The sequence below is a fragment of the Apiotrichum porosum genome, assembly GCF_003942205.1.
Source record: "Apiotrichum porosum strain DSM 27194 chromosome Unknown scaffold_3, whole genome shotgun sequence".
NCBI lineage: Eukaryota > Fungi > Basidiomycota > Tremellomycetes > Trichosporonales > Trichosporonaceae > Apiotrichum > Apiotrichum porosum.
In genome coordinates this window covers 2,404,802-2,416,082 of record NW_021167110.1, presented here as the reverse complement: position 1 = coordinate 2,416,082, position 11,281 = coordinate 2,404,802, and the positions used below count along the sequence as shown (strand labels likewise).

Sequence of the window (11,281 nt, the reverse complement as noted above, 5' to 3'; positions counted from 1 at the left end):
CTGTCGTCGTCGTATTTGTCGTCGTCGTCGTCGGGCCCAAGAAGATCTACAGCGCTTCCTCCTATCTGACTACTCTCACCTTGAACTTCGTCAAAGCTGAGCAGGTCAAAGTGGGTGTCGTTGGGGTTTGGAGATGGGCGGTGGCCGTGGCGTCGGTGTCGGGAACGAGAGGCTCGTCGCTGTCGCCGGAATGTTTGGGTGGTCGCGGCGACAGGGTCCGGGGACGGGTAGGGAGCGCGCAAGACTGGCGGAGGGTGTGCCTGGGTGGCAATATTGTGAGGTGGAGGTTGTCCACCAGGACCACCTGCATGACCCCAAGGCCGACCGCGGCCTCCGTGGTCGTTGCTACGGTGCGGCATGGGGTGGATGGTGATGGTGTTGTCAGTGAGGGTTGAGTGATGTGGTTGATGATGGAGTGGGTGACGCGTGACTGACGCGACTGCCTTCCTTCCTTTCTCCAGTCTTCCTCCTTTGGCTTTTGCCGCGACTGTCCACGTAACCCGCAGCTGCCATCTCACCACTCCGCCCAGAGTATGGCACAAAATATACATGACTTTGACGTTTATTATGCAAACAGTGTACAACGATGCAATCCACTACGCCCAGGCGCACTCAGCACCTTGGGTGGTGATCCCTATAAGAAACGCAGTCGAGAACGAAACGAGAAACCCCAATAGAGCCAGCAACGCTCAGTGCGAAATGTATTGGAACACGTACGACACCTCGGGCAACCCCAGCTCGGCGCGCAGGAGGTCGTCGTGCATTTGGCCCAGCTGCGAGTTGGGGTAGTGGTTCCACCTGATGTCGAAGTCAGCATGCGCCCAGACGCGTCAACTCGTCACTCACGTGCTGGCATCGCCATACAGCAGGGCAGGTGACTTGACAAACTGCTTGCCGTCGCGGCAACGCTTGCACTTGTACGTGTCGTGCGTGTCGCACTGGGTCTCCTTGTTGTACTTGAACAGCTGGCGGAGGTCGTCCTGAGTAAAGTGGCGAGCAGTGTCCTCGGCCTCGTCGACGACGCACGCTGAGAGGTTTTGCTTCTGGCACCTGCGTGGTCAGGTGATATACAACAAGTGGCAACTCACTGTCTCTGGAAGATCTTCTCCTCAATCGTGCCGGTCGTCTGGAAACGGTAGACGAAGCACTCCTTCTTCTGGCCGTCACGCCAGACACGCGCGAGGGCCTGCTGGTCGCTGGCTGGGTTCCAGTCCTGAAGAGTTAGCTGTGCACCGAGGACGGTAAAGCGAAACTCACTGGATCAAACAGGATGAGGCGGTTGGCGCCAATGAGGTTGATGCCGCATCCACCAGCCTTGGAACTGAGCAGAAAGACAAACTCTTTGCCCTCGGGGTCGTTGAAGCGGTCCACAATCTTGGAGCGCTTGTTCACGTTCATCGAGCCATCGAGACGCACGCAACCGTACTTCTTGACGCGGCACAGGCGCTCCATGAGGTCAAGCGTCTGGGTGGCGTTGCTGATGAGCACAATCTTGTCATTGGTGTGGTTCCTGATGTGGTCGAGCATTCTGTGCGGGTCAGCAAGCTTGCCGGGAGCTATTAACCCACCTCTCGAGAACCACGAATTTGCCCGAGTACTGGCAGTTGAAGCTCCTGTCGCGACCAGACTTGCCGACTGCGTAGTCGTCGGGAAGGAGGTTCTCGCTGCCAGCGAGGTCCTCGGGGAGGTTGAGAAGCTCGGGGTGGTTGCAGAGCTTGCGGAGGAGACCAATGGCCTTGAGAGGCTGCGAGTCCTTGCCACGAAGGAGACGCTGCACGTCCTTTGAGTTGACAAAGTGGTTGTATAGCGCGCTCTGAAGGGGGCTGGGGCGGCAGAAGACGACGTGCTCGTACTTGACAGGAACTGAAACAGGTTAGCTCACGTCGGCATTTCACCTGACTCACGATATTTTGAGAGCAGATCGTTGGTGCGGCGAATGATAAACTTGCTGACCAGTCCGCTGAGCTCCTTCAACTTTGCCTCGCTTTCTTGCTTCTCCTTGTCTGACGCGTCGGCATCGCGACCGCGCAGGATTTTGTTCTCAAAGTTCTTCTTAAAGTCGGCCTTGGAGCCCAGATATTCGGGTTGGCAAAGCTGAGGAGGGCAAAGTACTCGGAGAGGTCGTTCTGGATGGGGGTTCCTGTGAGAATTACGCGGCGTTGGACGTTGAGAGCCGTGAGGGACTGGAAGGTGAGGGTGTCTGGCGGTTAGTTAGGCACTGACAGCATAACTGCACTCACCTGCATTCTTCAGACGGTGACCCTCGTCGGCGAGCAGCAGTCCGATGGGGCAGTTGACAAGCTCCTCTTGCAGCGTGCGGAGAGTCTCGTACGAGACAATCATGACTGGCAGCGTAATGCCGCGGCCGTGAGCGGTAACCCAGCGGCGGACGGCGGGGATGAGCTCGGCCTTGCCACCCTTGCCGTCCACGACCAGGGGGTTGATAGCTCCAGTACCAAGCCACTTGACTGGTGGGTCAGAGAAGGGAAACAACAATAAACCCACCCAGTTCGTTTGCCCAGTTGCCGACGAGCGACGTGGGGCAGGCAATGACGACCTTTTCGCAGGTTGCTTTGCCCGCAACCGGAGACTGCTTAAGAAGCGTGTACAACAGTGCAATACACTGGAGGGTCTTGCCTAAAGGTCAGCTGAGTCAGTTTCTGAGACAAGCTCACCAAGTCCCATTTCGTCAGCCATGATACAGCCCCAAGCCTTGGGATCGAGCAGACCAGTGGTGGAGCGGTACAGAAACTGGTGGGTTAGCACGACAACCGGGATCTTTACCCACCTTGACACCCTCAATCTGGTGAGGACGCAAGACCTTGCTCAACTTCGGGTCAATGACGACGGGAACCTTGACGTCGACCTTCTTCTTCTTATCCTGAATGCCCAAGATGGCCTTGAGGCTCTTGTGCGGTCCGCGCGCCTCCTCCTCGCGCTTACGTTCCTCCTCGGCGTTCAGCTCCTCCTCCGTAAGCGGCTCGGGCTTATCGTCGATGGTGGGGTCGTACAGGACAATGGCGTGGTCAGCCATCGGGTCGTGCAGTGGGCGAGGGGCAAGAGTGGGGTGGGGTCGTGCACCGAGGGACGCGTACGAGAGCGTGTGAACGACCTTTTCAGATGTCTTGGCGTTGGTGATGACCGGGATGGCGAAGCTGCGTGGGTAAGCATAGGCCGTAAAGGATTCCAACCCACGTCTTGGCAAATACGGTTCCCTTATCCTTTGGCGAGTAGACTGGAAACTTGCGGGTACACCACTTGGCCATACCTCCCAGCACGCCATCCTCGTACACTTTGTTGCCCATCTCGAAGCGCATCTTCTTCTTGGGGCTGCCGTCGTCGTTGATGGCAGCCTCGCCATCGTCGGCGCCGCCGTCGCCCATTTCCTTGTAGTTGACCTGCTTGCGCTTGCGTGCGGGCAAGACAGTGGTGCGCTTGTTGGCAAGGGCGGCTCCGGGGGACTTGAAGGGCTTGGAGACGATGCCAAAGCCGCCTGAGGTGGCCGAGGTAATGGGCGGATCGCCTCCTTTGGTGGTGGGTAGCCTGCGCAGCATGGCAGCAGGACAAGAAGAGGGTGGAGGTCCAAGATAAGAGAGAGTGGCAGAGCAAGTGAGAGGGGTGGTCAAGAGAGGGGGAAGAAGAAGAACGAGAACGAGGGATATTGTTGTTGTGGACCGCGTCGCCCAAAAGGACAGTCAGTCGCGTCAACCGGCGGAATCAAATTCGTCCTACCGTCTGTTTTTGCCACCCAACGGTCATTGAATTTGCTTACCTAATTGTTCCCCCCATTTTCTGCAAAAGTTGTGCTCCATGAATCATCTTGCGAGTGTGTTTAGTGACGACTATCCTCCATCCAACCCACCCAACCCCTTCACCATGGCAACCCGCTCACTCGACGACAAGAGGCGTCATGTCCAGGTGCTCCCCGAGCGTGTCGGTGCCGTAAGTCAAGACTGCTGGCGCCAGCGGAGACAGGGATCGCTGACAGGTTACTTACAGGTCTCCAACTCGGAGTTCCCCGGCCACTACCCCGGAGAGGACCACGCATGGAACTTGAACAAGTTCAAGGAGGTGAGCTTGGAAGCCGGGTAGAATGGATAGCAGCTCGTGCTAACACGGTCTTGCAGAACCTCATCGTCTCGGTCCAGCGCCTGACGCCCTCGACCATCGAGTTTGACCTTGTTGGCGTCGACGCCTCGATCGCCAATGCCCTGCGCCGCATCATGATCGCCGAGGTCCCCACCATCGCCATCGAGGACGTGTACGTGTGGAACAACACCTCCATCATGCAGGACGAGGTCCTCGCCCACCGTGTCGGTCTTGTGCCCCTCAAGATCGACCCGCGCACGATGGACTTTAAGCCCGGAAACTACTCGGCGCCCATGGAGAACGACACGCACGTCTTTGACATTCGCGTCAAGTGTGACAGGCGACGCGACGCTGCTCCGGGAGAGACCGACCCGCGCAAGCTGTACCACGACTCGAACGTGTACACCGGCATGATGAAGTGGGCTCCCTCGGGCGCCCAGACCACAAAGTACAAGGGCAAGGAGCCCCGCCCCGTGCTCGACGACATCCTCCTCGTCAAGCTTCGTCCCGGCCAGGTCGTCGACCTGCACTGCTTCGCCCGCAAGGGCAGGGGAGGCGACCACGCAAAGTTCTCTCCCGTCGCTACCGCATCGTACCGTCTCCTGCCGCACATCATCCTCCGCGGCCCCATCCCGCGCGAGCACCAGGCAAAGTTCCAGCAGTGCTTTGCTCCCGGTGTCATTGCCATCGAGGACGACGAGGCCGGAAAGCCCCAGGCTGTCGTCAAGAACCCGCGCAAGGACACCGTCTCGCGTGAGGTGCTCCGTCACCCCGAATTCAAGGACTTGGTCGAGCTGGCACGTATCCGCGACCACTTCATGTACACTGTCGAGTCGGCGGGTCAGTACGACCCCCAGGAGCTCGTTCCCGAGGCCATCAAGATCATGCTGTCCAAGATCAAGGCCGTCGAGACTAGCCTCGACAAGCTCTTCTCGGTCGAGGAGAGCACCACGGCGTAAAAAAAGGACACAGATGAGAGGCCCCATTTTTTGATAGATGACATTGTGCATGATGTACTAGATACCCAAACACCTCTATGGTTAGGCCAGGCCCTGGCGCGCAGCCTTGAATCGTGAGACCTTCTTGGGTGGTGCTGGTGCCGGGTCGTCGGCAGCGGCGGCCGCGATACCGGCTGAACGCTCCACGACGTCGCGCGTCTGCACGACCTTGGGCGGCACTGGTGCGGGCACAGGAACGGGGGCAGGAGCTGCTCCGGGGTCCACCTCCTCGACGACAGGCCCGACACTGGCCACAGCAGGAGGGAGAGACTGCTGCCATTCAGACTGCCGGTGACGAGCAGCAGCCGCGTGGTCTTGGGCAGCAGGCGTGTCCTCGTACTCACCCCTCAACAGCCGCTCCATGACGTCGTGCCTCCTCGCCCTCCTCTCCCGCCTCTCCCTCGCTGCCTCATCGTCGTCCTCGCCCTCACTTTCGCTCTGGTCATCCACCATCGGAGGCTCAAAGACCAGCTCGCCGTCCTCGGCGCGACCGACACGGAGGAACTGGCTCAAGTCGTCGGCAGTCGGGTTGACAATTCGCAACGGGTCCGAGTCGTCGCCGCCGGTAATGGTCGAGACGCGGGGAACACCCATGAGCACCTGCTGGCCCTCTTCCGACTCGGGGTCAATCTCGTCCTCGTCAATGGGGCGCTGCCATGCTTGACGGCGGTGGTACTCGAGGGCCACCTCGCGCGCGAGCAAAGCTTCGTCGAGGTTGTATTCGTCCTCTTCGTCGTCGGAGAAGTCGCCCAGGTCGCCATAGTCCGAGTCGTCCTCGTCGTCGTCTACAACGATGACGGGCGGTTGCGTCTGGCTCTGGCTCTGGCTCTGGGCCTGGCTCTGGGGCAGCGGCGTGGCGGGCTCGGGAGCAGGGCTGGGCATCATAGGAGACCCAGACAGCGCAGGGCTGGCGGACCCAATAGGGCTCACACTGGGAAGAACGGATTTGACAACAGGAGGCAAGTCCAAGCCGGGAACAGGCGTCGGTTGGCGCTCGACGGGTGCGTTCTCCACAATCGAATTCTTCATCGTCACCATTGGCTTGGCATCGGCCAATTTGGGCAGCGACGGCGACGAGTTTGCTTCCAGCCGACGCTGCGCAAAGAGACTAGTCTTCTTCTTGGGCTCTTCCACCGGCACATCCTCGACCTCGGGTGCCAGCTCGACAATCTGCGGGACGGGCGAGGGCTTGGATCCAGGACCCGAGAGGAAGCCGCTCTTGAAGCCTGCAAACGAGTTGGACTGTGGTTTGCGGCCCGGAGTAGGCTGGCCGAGGATGGGGATGGGCTTGGCGCCTGACGAGGTGTCCTGGGGAGCGACAGCGAGTGGGATGGGGAAGCCCATTCTCCTTGGGTCTTTGACGGGTGGCGAGTCGGGAGGCACAGGGACTGAAGAGTCGAACGTGACCGACTTTTTACGCGCGGGAGCCTTGAGGATGCCCTTGGGCACGCGGGAGGGCGAGAGGGTCGCAGAGGCAGCCGGTGAGACAGCATCAATGCTAAAGGTAGACGTAGTCGGAGTGGTCGGCGCCGACGACACGGAGGCAGGAGCGAGGGTAGCGGCCGGCGCCAATGTCGCAGCCACTGACGCTGGAGCGGCCTCGTCAACGTCCATCGGCGACGCCCTGTCGTCCACGTCCATAGTCTCATCGTCGTCGTCGTCGCTGTCGTCGTCGTTGAAAATACGCCGACGCAGCTCTTCGCGCCGCCTCACAGCCTCGGGGCTGAAGTAGTCGTCATCCTTGTCTTCGTTGACGACTTCTCCCTCACCCGTAGGTTCCGGAGTGGGACCCAGCGTGGTTCCATCAAGCGCCTCGCGGATCTCGTGGATAGGAAGACCGTCTTCGTTGATGGTCTGGATGTCAGTTTCGGTGTTATGACCCAAATAGCTCACCGTTCCGTCGGTACTGCCTCCCTCGGTCGCGCGCGGCATGGCCATCTTGTCCAGCTGACCACTACTCATGAGCTCCATGAGCTTCTTGAGACTCTCGGGCAGCTCGCCCTTGATCTCTGGTTCTGTGGCTTTGCTCTTCTCAAGTGCGCGTGCAGTGGGCTTGCCCTCGACCTTGGCGGTTTCCTTGACCTCCTTGACGACAGGTGCAGCGACGGGCTGCGCAGCAGCGGCGACAACGGGGGGAGGGGCCGGAACAGAGGCAGGTTCCGATGACGGGCCAGAGCGGACGGGGTGCGCGAACAGTGGGTCGAAGCGGATATCTGCTGCCTTGATAGCATGCGATCCCGGTGGTGGGTGGACGGGGACGGCCCGCGTGAGGTCGGAGGGACACTTGCCCTCCATGATACGTGCATGGTCCTCCAGCATCTCTGCTTTGTCAGCGCTGTCCCCTTCTCCGCCCTCGACGCCTGCTGGCACTCACGAAGCTTCTTCCTGCGCACATAGTCTGCCGCTTCCCCGGCCGTCATCTCAATCCACCACTCGCCCCCGACATTGACCTTGAGCTCGGACGTGTGGACAATGTCGCCGTCAAAGCTCGCCTTGGAGTTGATAGGCACGCGGGCGGGCCAGCGGGAACGTGAAGCGAGTGTATCCAGGCGGGCCGCGAGGAGGTCGAGGACGGCAGCATGGGCCGCGATGGAGGTGCCAACTGGGCGGAGGGGGAGCTGTAGACGTTCTGTCATGGCTGTCGGGATGGGTGGGTGGAGAGCAACAACAAATGAAAGAGGCATGGCCGACGGGAGGAAATCTGATGACCGCAAGTGGAGGCGGAGCTGTGTTGCCATTTGTGGCCGACCCAGGTGGTGCCAACACCTGCACCAGGGAGGCTCTTCGCCACATTGTTGCATTTCCTACAACGTCCACACACTATTGAGACGAGTCTCCTGCTTTACAGTTCTCTCATACATAGGCTACTCCTCTCTTCAGCCGTAGCCATCCTAGTAGTCATAGCCGTCGTCGTAGGGATCGCAGTGGTCGTAGTTGTCATGGTCGCCGTACTCGCCGTACTCGTCCTCAATTTCAAGTCCAAGCACCTCCTTGATGTCCGCCATCTCCTCACGAACGGACTCCTCCCAGATCTGCACCGACCGGGCGATGAGGCCAACAGTGCGAATGTTCGTTTCGTCACGCGCAGCTGGGACGTTGGGACGGACAAGGGAGCAGCCAAAGTCAATGAGACGGAGGGACGACATGGGCGCGCCCCGAGGCTTGATCCAGTGCTTGGGCTTGCAAGAGAAGTGGCAGACACCTGAAGCGTGGAGGAGCTTGTACTTTTGGATGACCTGGAGTCTGGGCGATCCCGTCAGCTCTGGGCAACATGATCCTTCAGTGATCGAAAACAAATCCACTCACTTCTCTTCACGAGTCAAGAGCTGGACATCCTCGTCGGTCAGAGGCTCGCCAGCGTGATCGAGAACGGCACCAAGGACCTGGTGCGATACGCCATCATAATCGGACTGCTTGGAGGCCCACACACCATACCACTTCGGCACCACCGTTCCCTGGAGGTCGGCCAGAGGGTGCTGGTATACCCACGCCTCGCGTGAAATCTCAATATAGCAACGCTTCGCACTTGAAGTGTCATGGAGAGTCGGCGTAGTAAGTTTGACTACGATGGAGCGAGGCGGGTCACAGATAGCAAACGGTGACGCCTCGAATGCGTCCCAGATTCGTCCTTGCATGAGATATTTCTTGATATCGAACCATGAGGTGGCCTTGGGAATCTTGCAGATGCCAGTAACAGCTTTGGTCGAAATGGGAGGTAGGTCGGGGTTCAGGGGCCATTGAGGAATAGCAGAGCTTGGAATTGGGCCCTCGAAGGCATTGTCGAGGTGTGGAATGTTCTTGAACGAGTGTGTAGCGCTTTCGCGATCGACAGCAGAGAGGCAAAGCAGGAACTGGAGGAGCGGCGGGTCAGGAAGGAATCGCAAGGACACAAACCTGGAGCTGCTCAGCCGTGGCTGCCTCGTGGCCACCGTCGCCACACGCGCGGGTCATGATGGTTATGGCGGTGAGTGAGTGAGTGAGTGGATGAAGGCAAGAGTGAATAACAGATTATGCACCTTCTAGAGGTGACTCGACAGGACGCCCGCAGACAGATCAGCATCAAACTGACGCCCTCCCGTGGATGTCATCATGCTGACAGGATTATATGTACATGTCTTCTGAGCGCCCCCCTGTGGGCCTGTGTCACTTTCCTCAGCTGTCCTCCATCCTCAGCACCGCCCTCACCTCCATCATCTCAGCGTTGGCCGCCTCGAGCCAGTCCATGTCGGTATACTCTGTATCCAGCCACGTGTCGAGTCCCACTTGCTCTGCGGCATGTGTTGGACGAATGAGCGAGTTGCCAAAATCGATAATCTTGAGCGTGTCGACGGGCGCCCCAGGTTCCAAGAGCCAGTGCTTGGGGGTACACGAGACATGAACGATACCAGCGTCATGGAGGGCCTGGTACTTGTCCGCAATGACATGTCTGGTGGGTCAGAAACTGTTCGACGACGCAAGTCCACACCCACTTGTCTTCTGGCGAGAGCGATGCCACAAGCTCGTCCGTGACAGAAGTGCCGGCATAGTCCATTACGGCGCACAGGACCTCGCTTGTCGATGTACCGCCATAGCTCGACTGCCAGGCAAAGTAGATCCCGTACCATGTGGGCACGACTGACCCCTGGAGCATACAGAGATTGTTGTCGTACAGCCACGCCTCTCGTCCGACTTCACCCATCACACAATCCGTGTCGGCATCGTGCTCCTTTGGCGTGGTGAATTTGGCAATGAGCGTGACAGGTTTCCCATCAGTGCTCTCGGGATGTGATGTTGAGAATGCGGTGAATGCCGACCAGATTCGACCTTCCATGGTAAACACGGCAATCTTCAGTGGGCCGCCCACTAGGGGCTCGTCGGGGATGAGGTAGTCACATTCGCTCAAGAGACCTCTTGTGCCCGTCGTGTCATCGAGATGCAGGAGGACGACGGCCGGGACGGGCCCCCGAAACCGCACGTCCATGTTATCGACATTGCGGAGCGAGTGAGTGGTGCTGTCGAGTCCCACGTATGGTTCAGGCCAGTGGACAGCGAGAAACTGAATGGTGAGTCAATGAGTCTCGGTCGGTCTCGGAATAAACGACAAAAGTGGCAGGTGGGATGACGACGTACTTTGAGCTCCGTGTGCTTGCAGACTGAACACCGGTCGGACAGTGTCGAGGCATATGTGTACGCCGTGTACACTGACAGTGGGGAGGTAGACAGTGATGACGAGCTCGCATCGGACAATGCGGCAAAGGGGCGATTGAACTCTGGCGACAGTTCCAGCGAGGACAGCTCATCCGACAAGGACACCACTTCGGTAATTTGGATGGCTGGCTGGCCGTTCTTCTCAGGGACCTCTGAAGGCGGTCTTTTCGGCCTGGGGGTCGCGCTCCGGCGCACAAACGAGACTGCAGTCCGTGATAGCTGCTGGAAGCCAAGCGGCATGGCTGGTACGGAGACGTGTGGTCGTGCCAGTGCGTTTATGGGTAAAGAGACACAGAAAGGGAGGAGTGGGTGGTGTCAAGAGACAAGTTATGGGTGGCAAACCGCACCATGGCGCTCCATCTCTCGACACTCACATGGCCTCGAGGACGGAAATGACGCTGCGGTCCTCTCTCCGACTGGTTCCCCCTGAAACCCGTGTGATGTGTGTAGCAAATGTCACCTGCGATACGGGCCGTGGGGCTGTGAGTAGAAGGGGAACAGGCGGTGCGGTGTGTATTCAGTTGATCCAAGAGAGGAATGGAACATGAGCCGAGCAACGGAGACACGGAAAGTCAAGATGCAACCAGATCAGGTTACCAGTCAGTGACGTACGCAGACACTGGTACACTGATCAAGACGTAGCCAAGGCCGGTGCAGGCCACATCGGCCACATCAGGCCGCATTCATACGCCCACACCACTCTTTCCGACACGGCCGACACGGCTTCAGCCCCGTGGTCGTCGGGGGTGCAATGGCCGCCCTGGGGAGTGAGACCGACGTCGCCAAATGGCCAAATGGCCAAATGGGACCTGGTGACCTGGATCTCTTTGGTAACGGCGGTCATGAGAAAAACCCAATCCTGGCCACCTGGCCACCAGGCCACCTGGCCACCTTGCCACCTGGGGACAGCGGTGCCGCGCATACAGATGCTGTGGCCGAGATGTGTATGGATAGAACAGGCGATACGACGAGCATCCCCCCCCCCATCAATCGCCTAGCGTCGCCTA

The 11,281-nt window shown here is 59.1% G+C and overlaps 4 protein-coding genes across 4 annotated transcripts; 1 reads left to right on the top strand and 3 right to left on the bottom strand.

The window, feature by feature from the left end:
- Positions 1-689: 689 nt before the first annotated feature.
- Positions 690-3,554, bottom strand: RAD54 (DNA-dependent ATPase protein rad54; the record flags this gene model as incomplete). Its single annotated transcript, XM_028621935.1, has 12 exons — positions 690-798; positions 847-1,050; positions 1,089-1,213; positions 1,258-1,528; positions 1,569-1,863; positions 1,905-2,094; positions 2,154-2,200; positions 2,241-2,468; positions 2,506-2,637; positions 2,676-2,751; positions 2,789-3,155; positions 3,196-3,554. 12 exons carry the CDS (start codon positions 3,552-3,554, stop codon positions 690-692), a joined length of 2,403 nt encoding a protein of 800 aa, XP_028478387.1.
- A 322-nt stretch (positions 3,555-3,876) lies between these two features.
- On the top strand, positions 3,877-5,048 carry RPC40 (DNA-directed RNA polymerase core subunit rpc40; the record flags this gene model as incomplete). The annotated part of the gene is made up of 3 exons (XM_028621934.1): positions 3,877-3,942; positions 4,000-4,071; positions 4,128-5,048. The coding sequence occupies 3 exons, from the start codon at positions 3,877-3,879 to the stop codon at positions 5,046-5,048; spliced, it is 1,059 nt and encodes a 352-aa protein (XP_028478386.1).
- Positions 5,049-5,129: 81 nt separating this feature from the next.
- NEM1_2 (Nuclear envelope morphology protein 1) lies at positions 5,130-9,038 on the bottom strand (the record flags this gene model as incomplete). Its single annotated transcript, XM_028621933.1, has 6 exons — positions 5,130-6,941; positions 6,981-7,408; positions 7,462-7,705; positions 8,075-8,330; positions 8,394-8,938; positions 8,982-9,038. 6 exons carry the CDS (start codon positions 9,036-9,038, stop codon positions 5,130-5,132), a joined length of 3,342 nt encoding a protein of 1,113 aa, XP_028478385.1.
- Positions 9,039-9,239: 201 nt separating this feature from the next.
- On the bottom strand, positions 9,240-10,514 carry EHS24_006484 (uncharacterized protein; the record flags this gene model as incomplete). The annotated part of the gene is made up of 3 exons (XM_028621932.1): positions 9,240-9,513; positions 9,557-10,122; positions 10,197-10,514. The coding sequence occupies 3 exons, from the start codon at positions 10,512-10,514 to the stop codon at positions 9,240-9,242; spliced, it is 1,158 nt and encodes a 385-aa protein (XP_028478384.1).
- Positions 10,515-11,281: the final 767 nt, after the last annotated feature.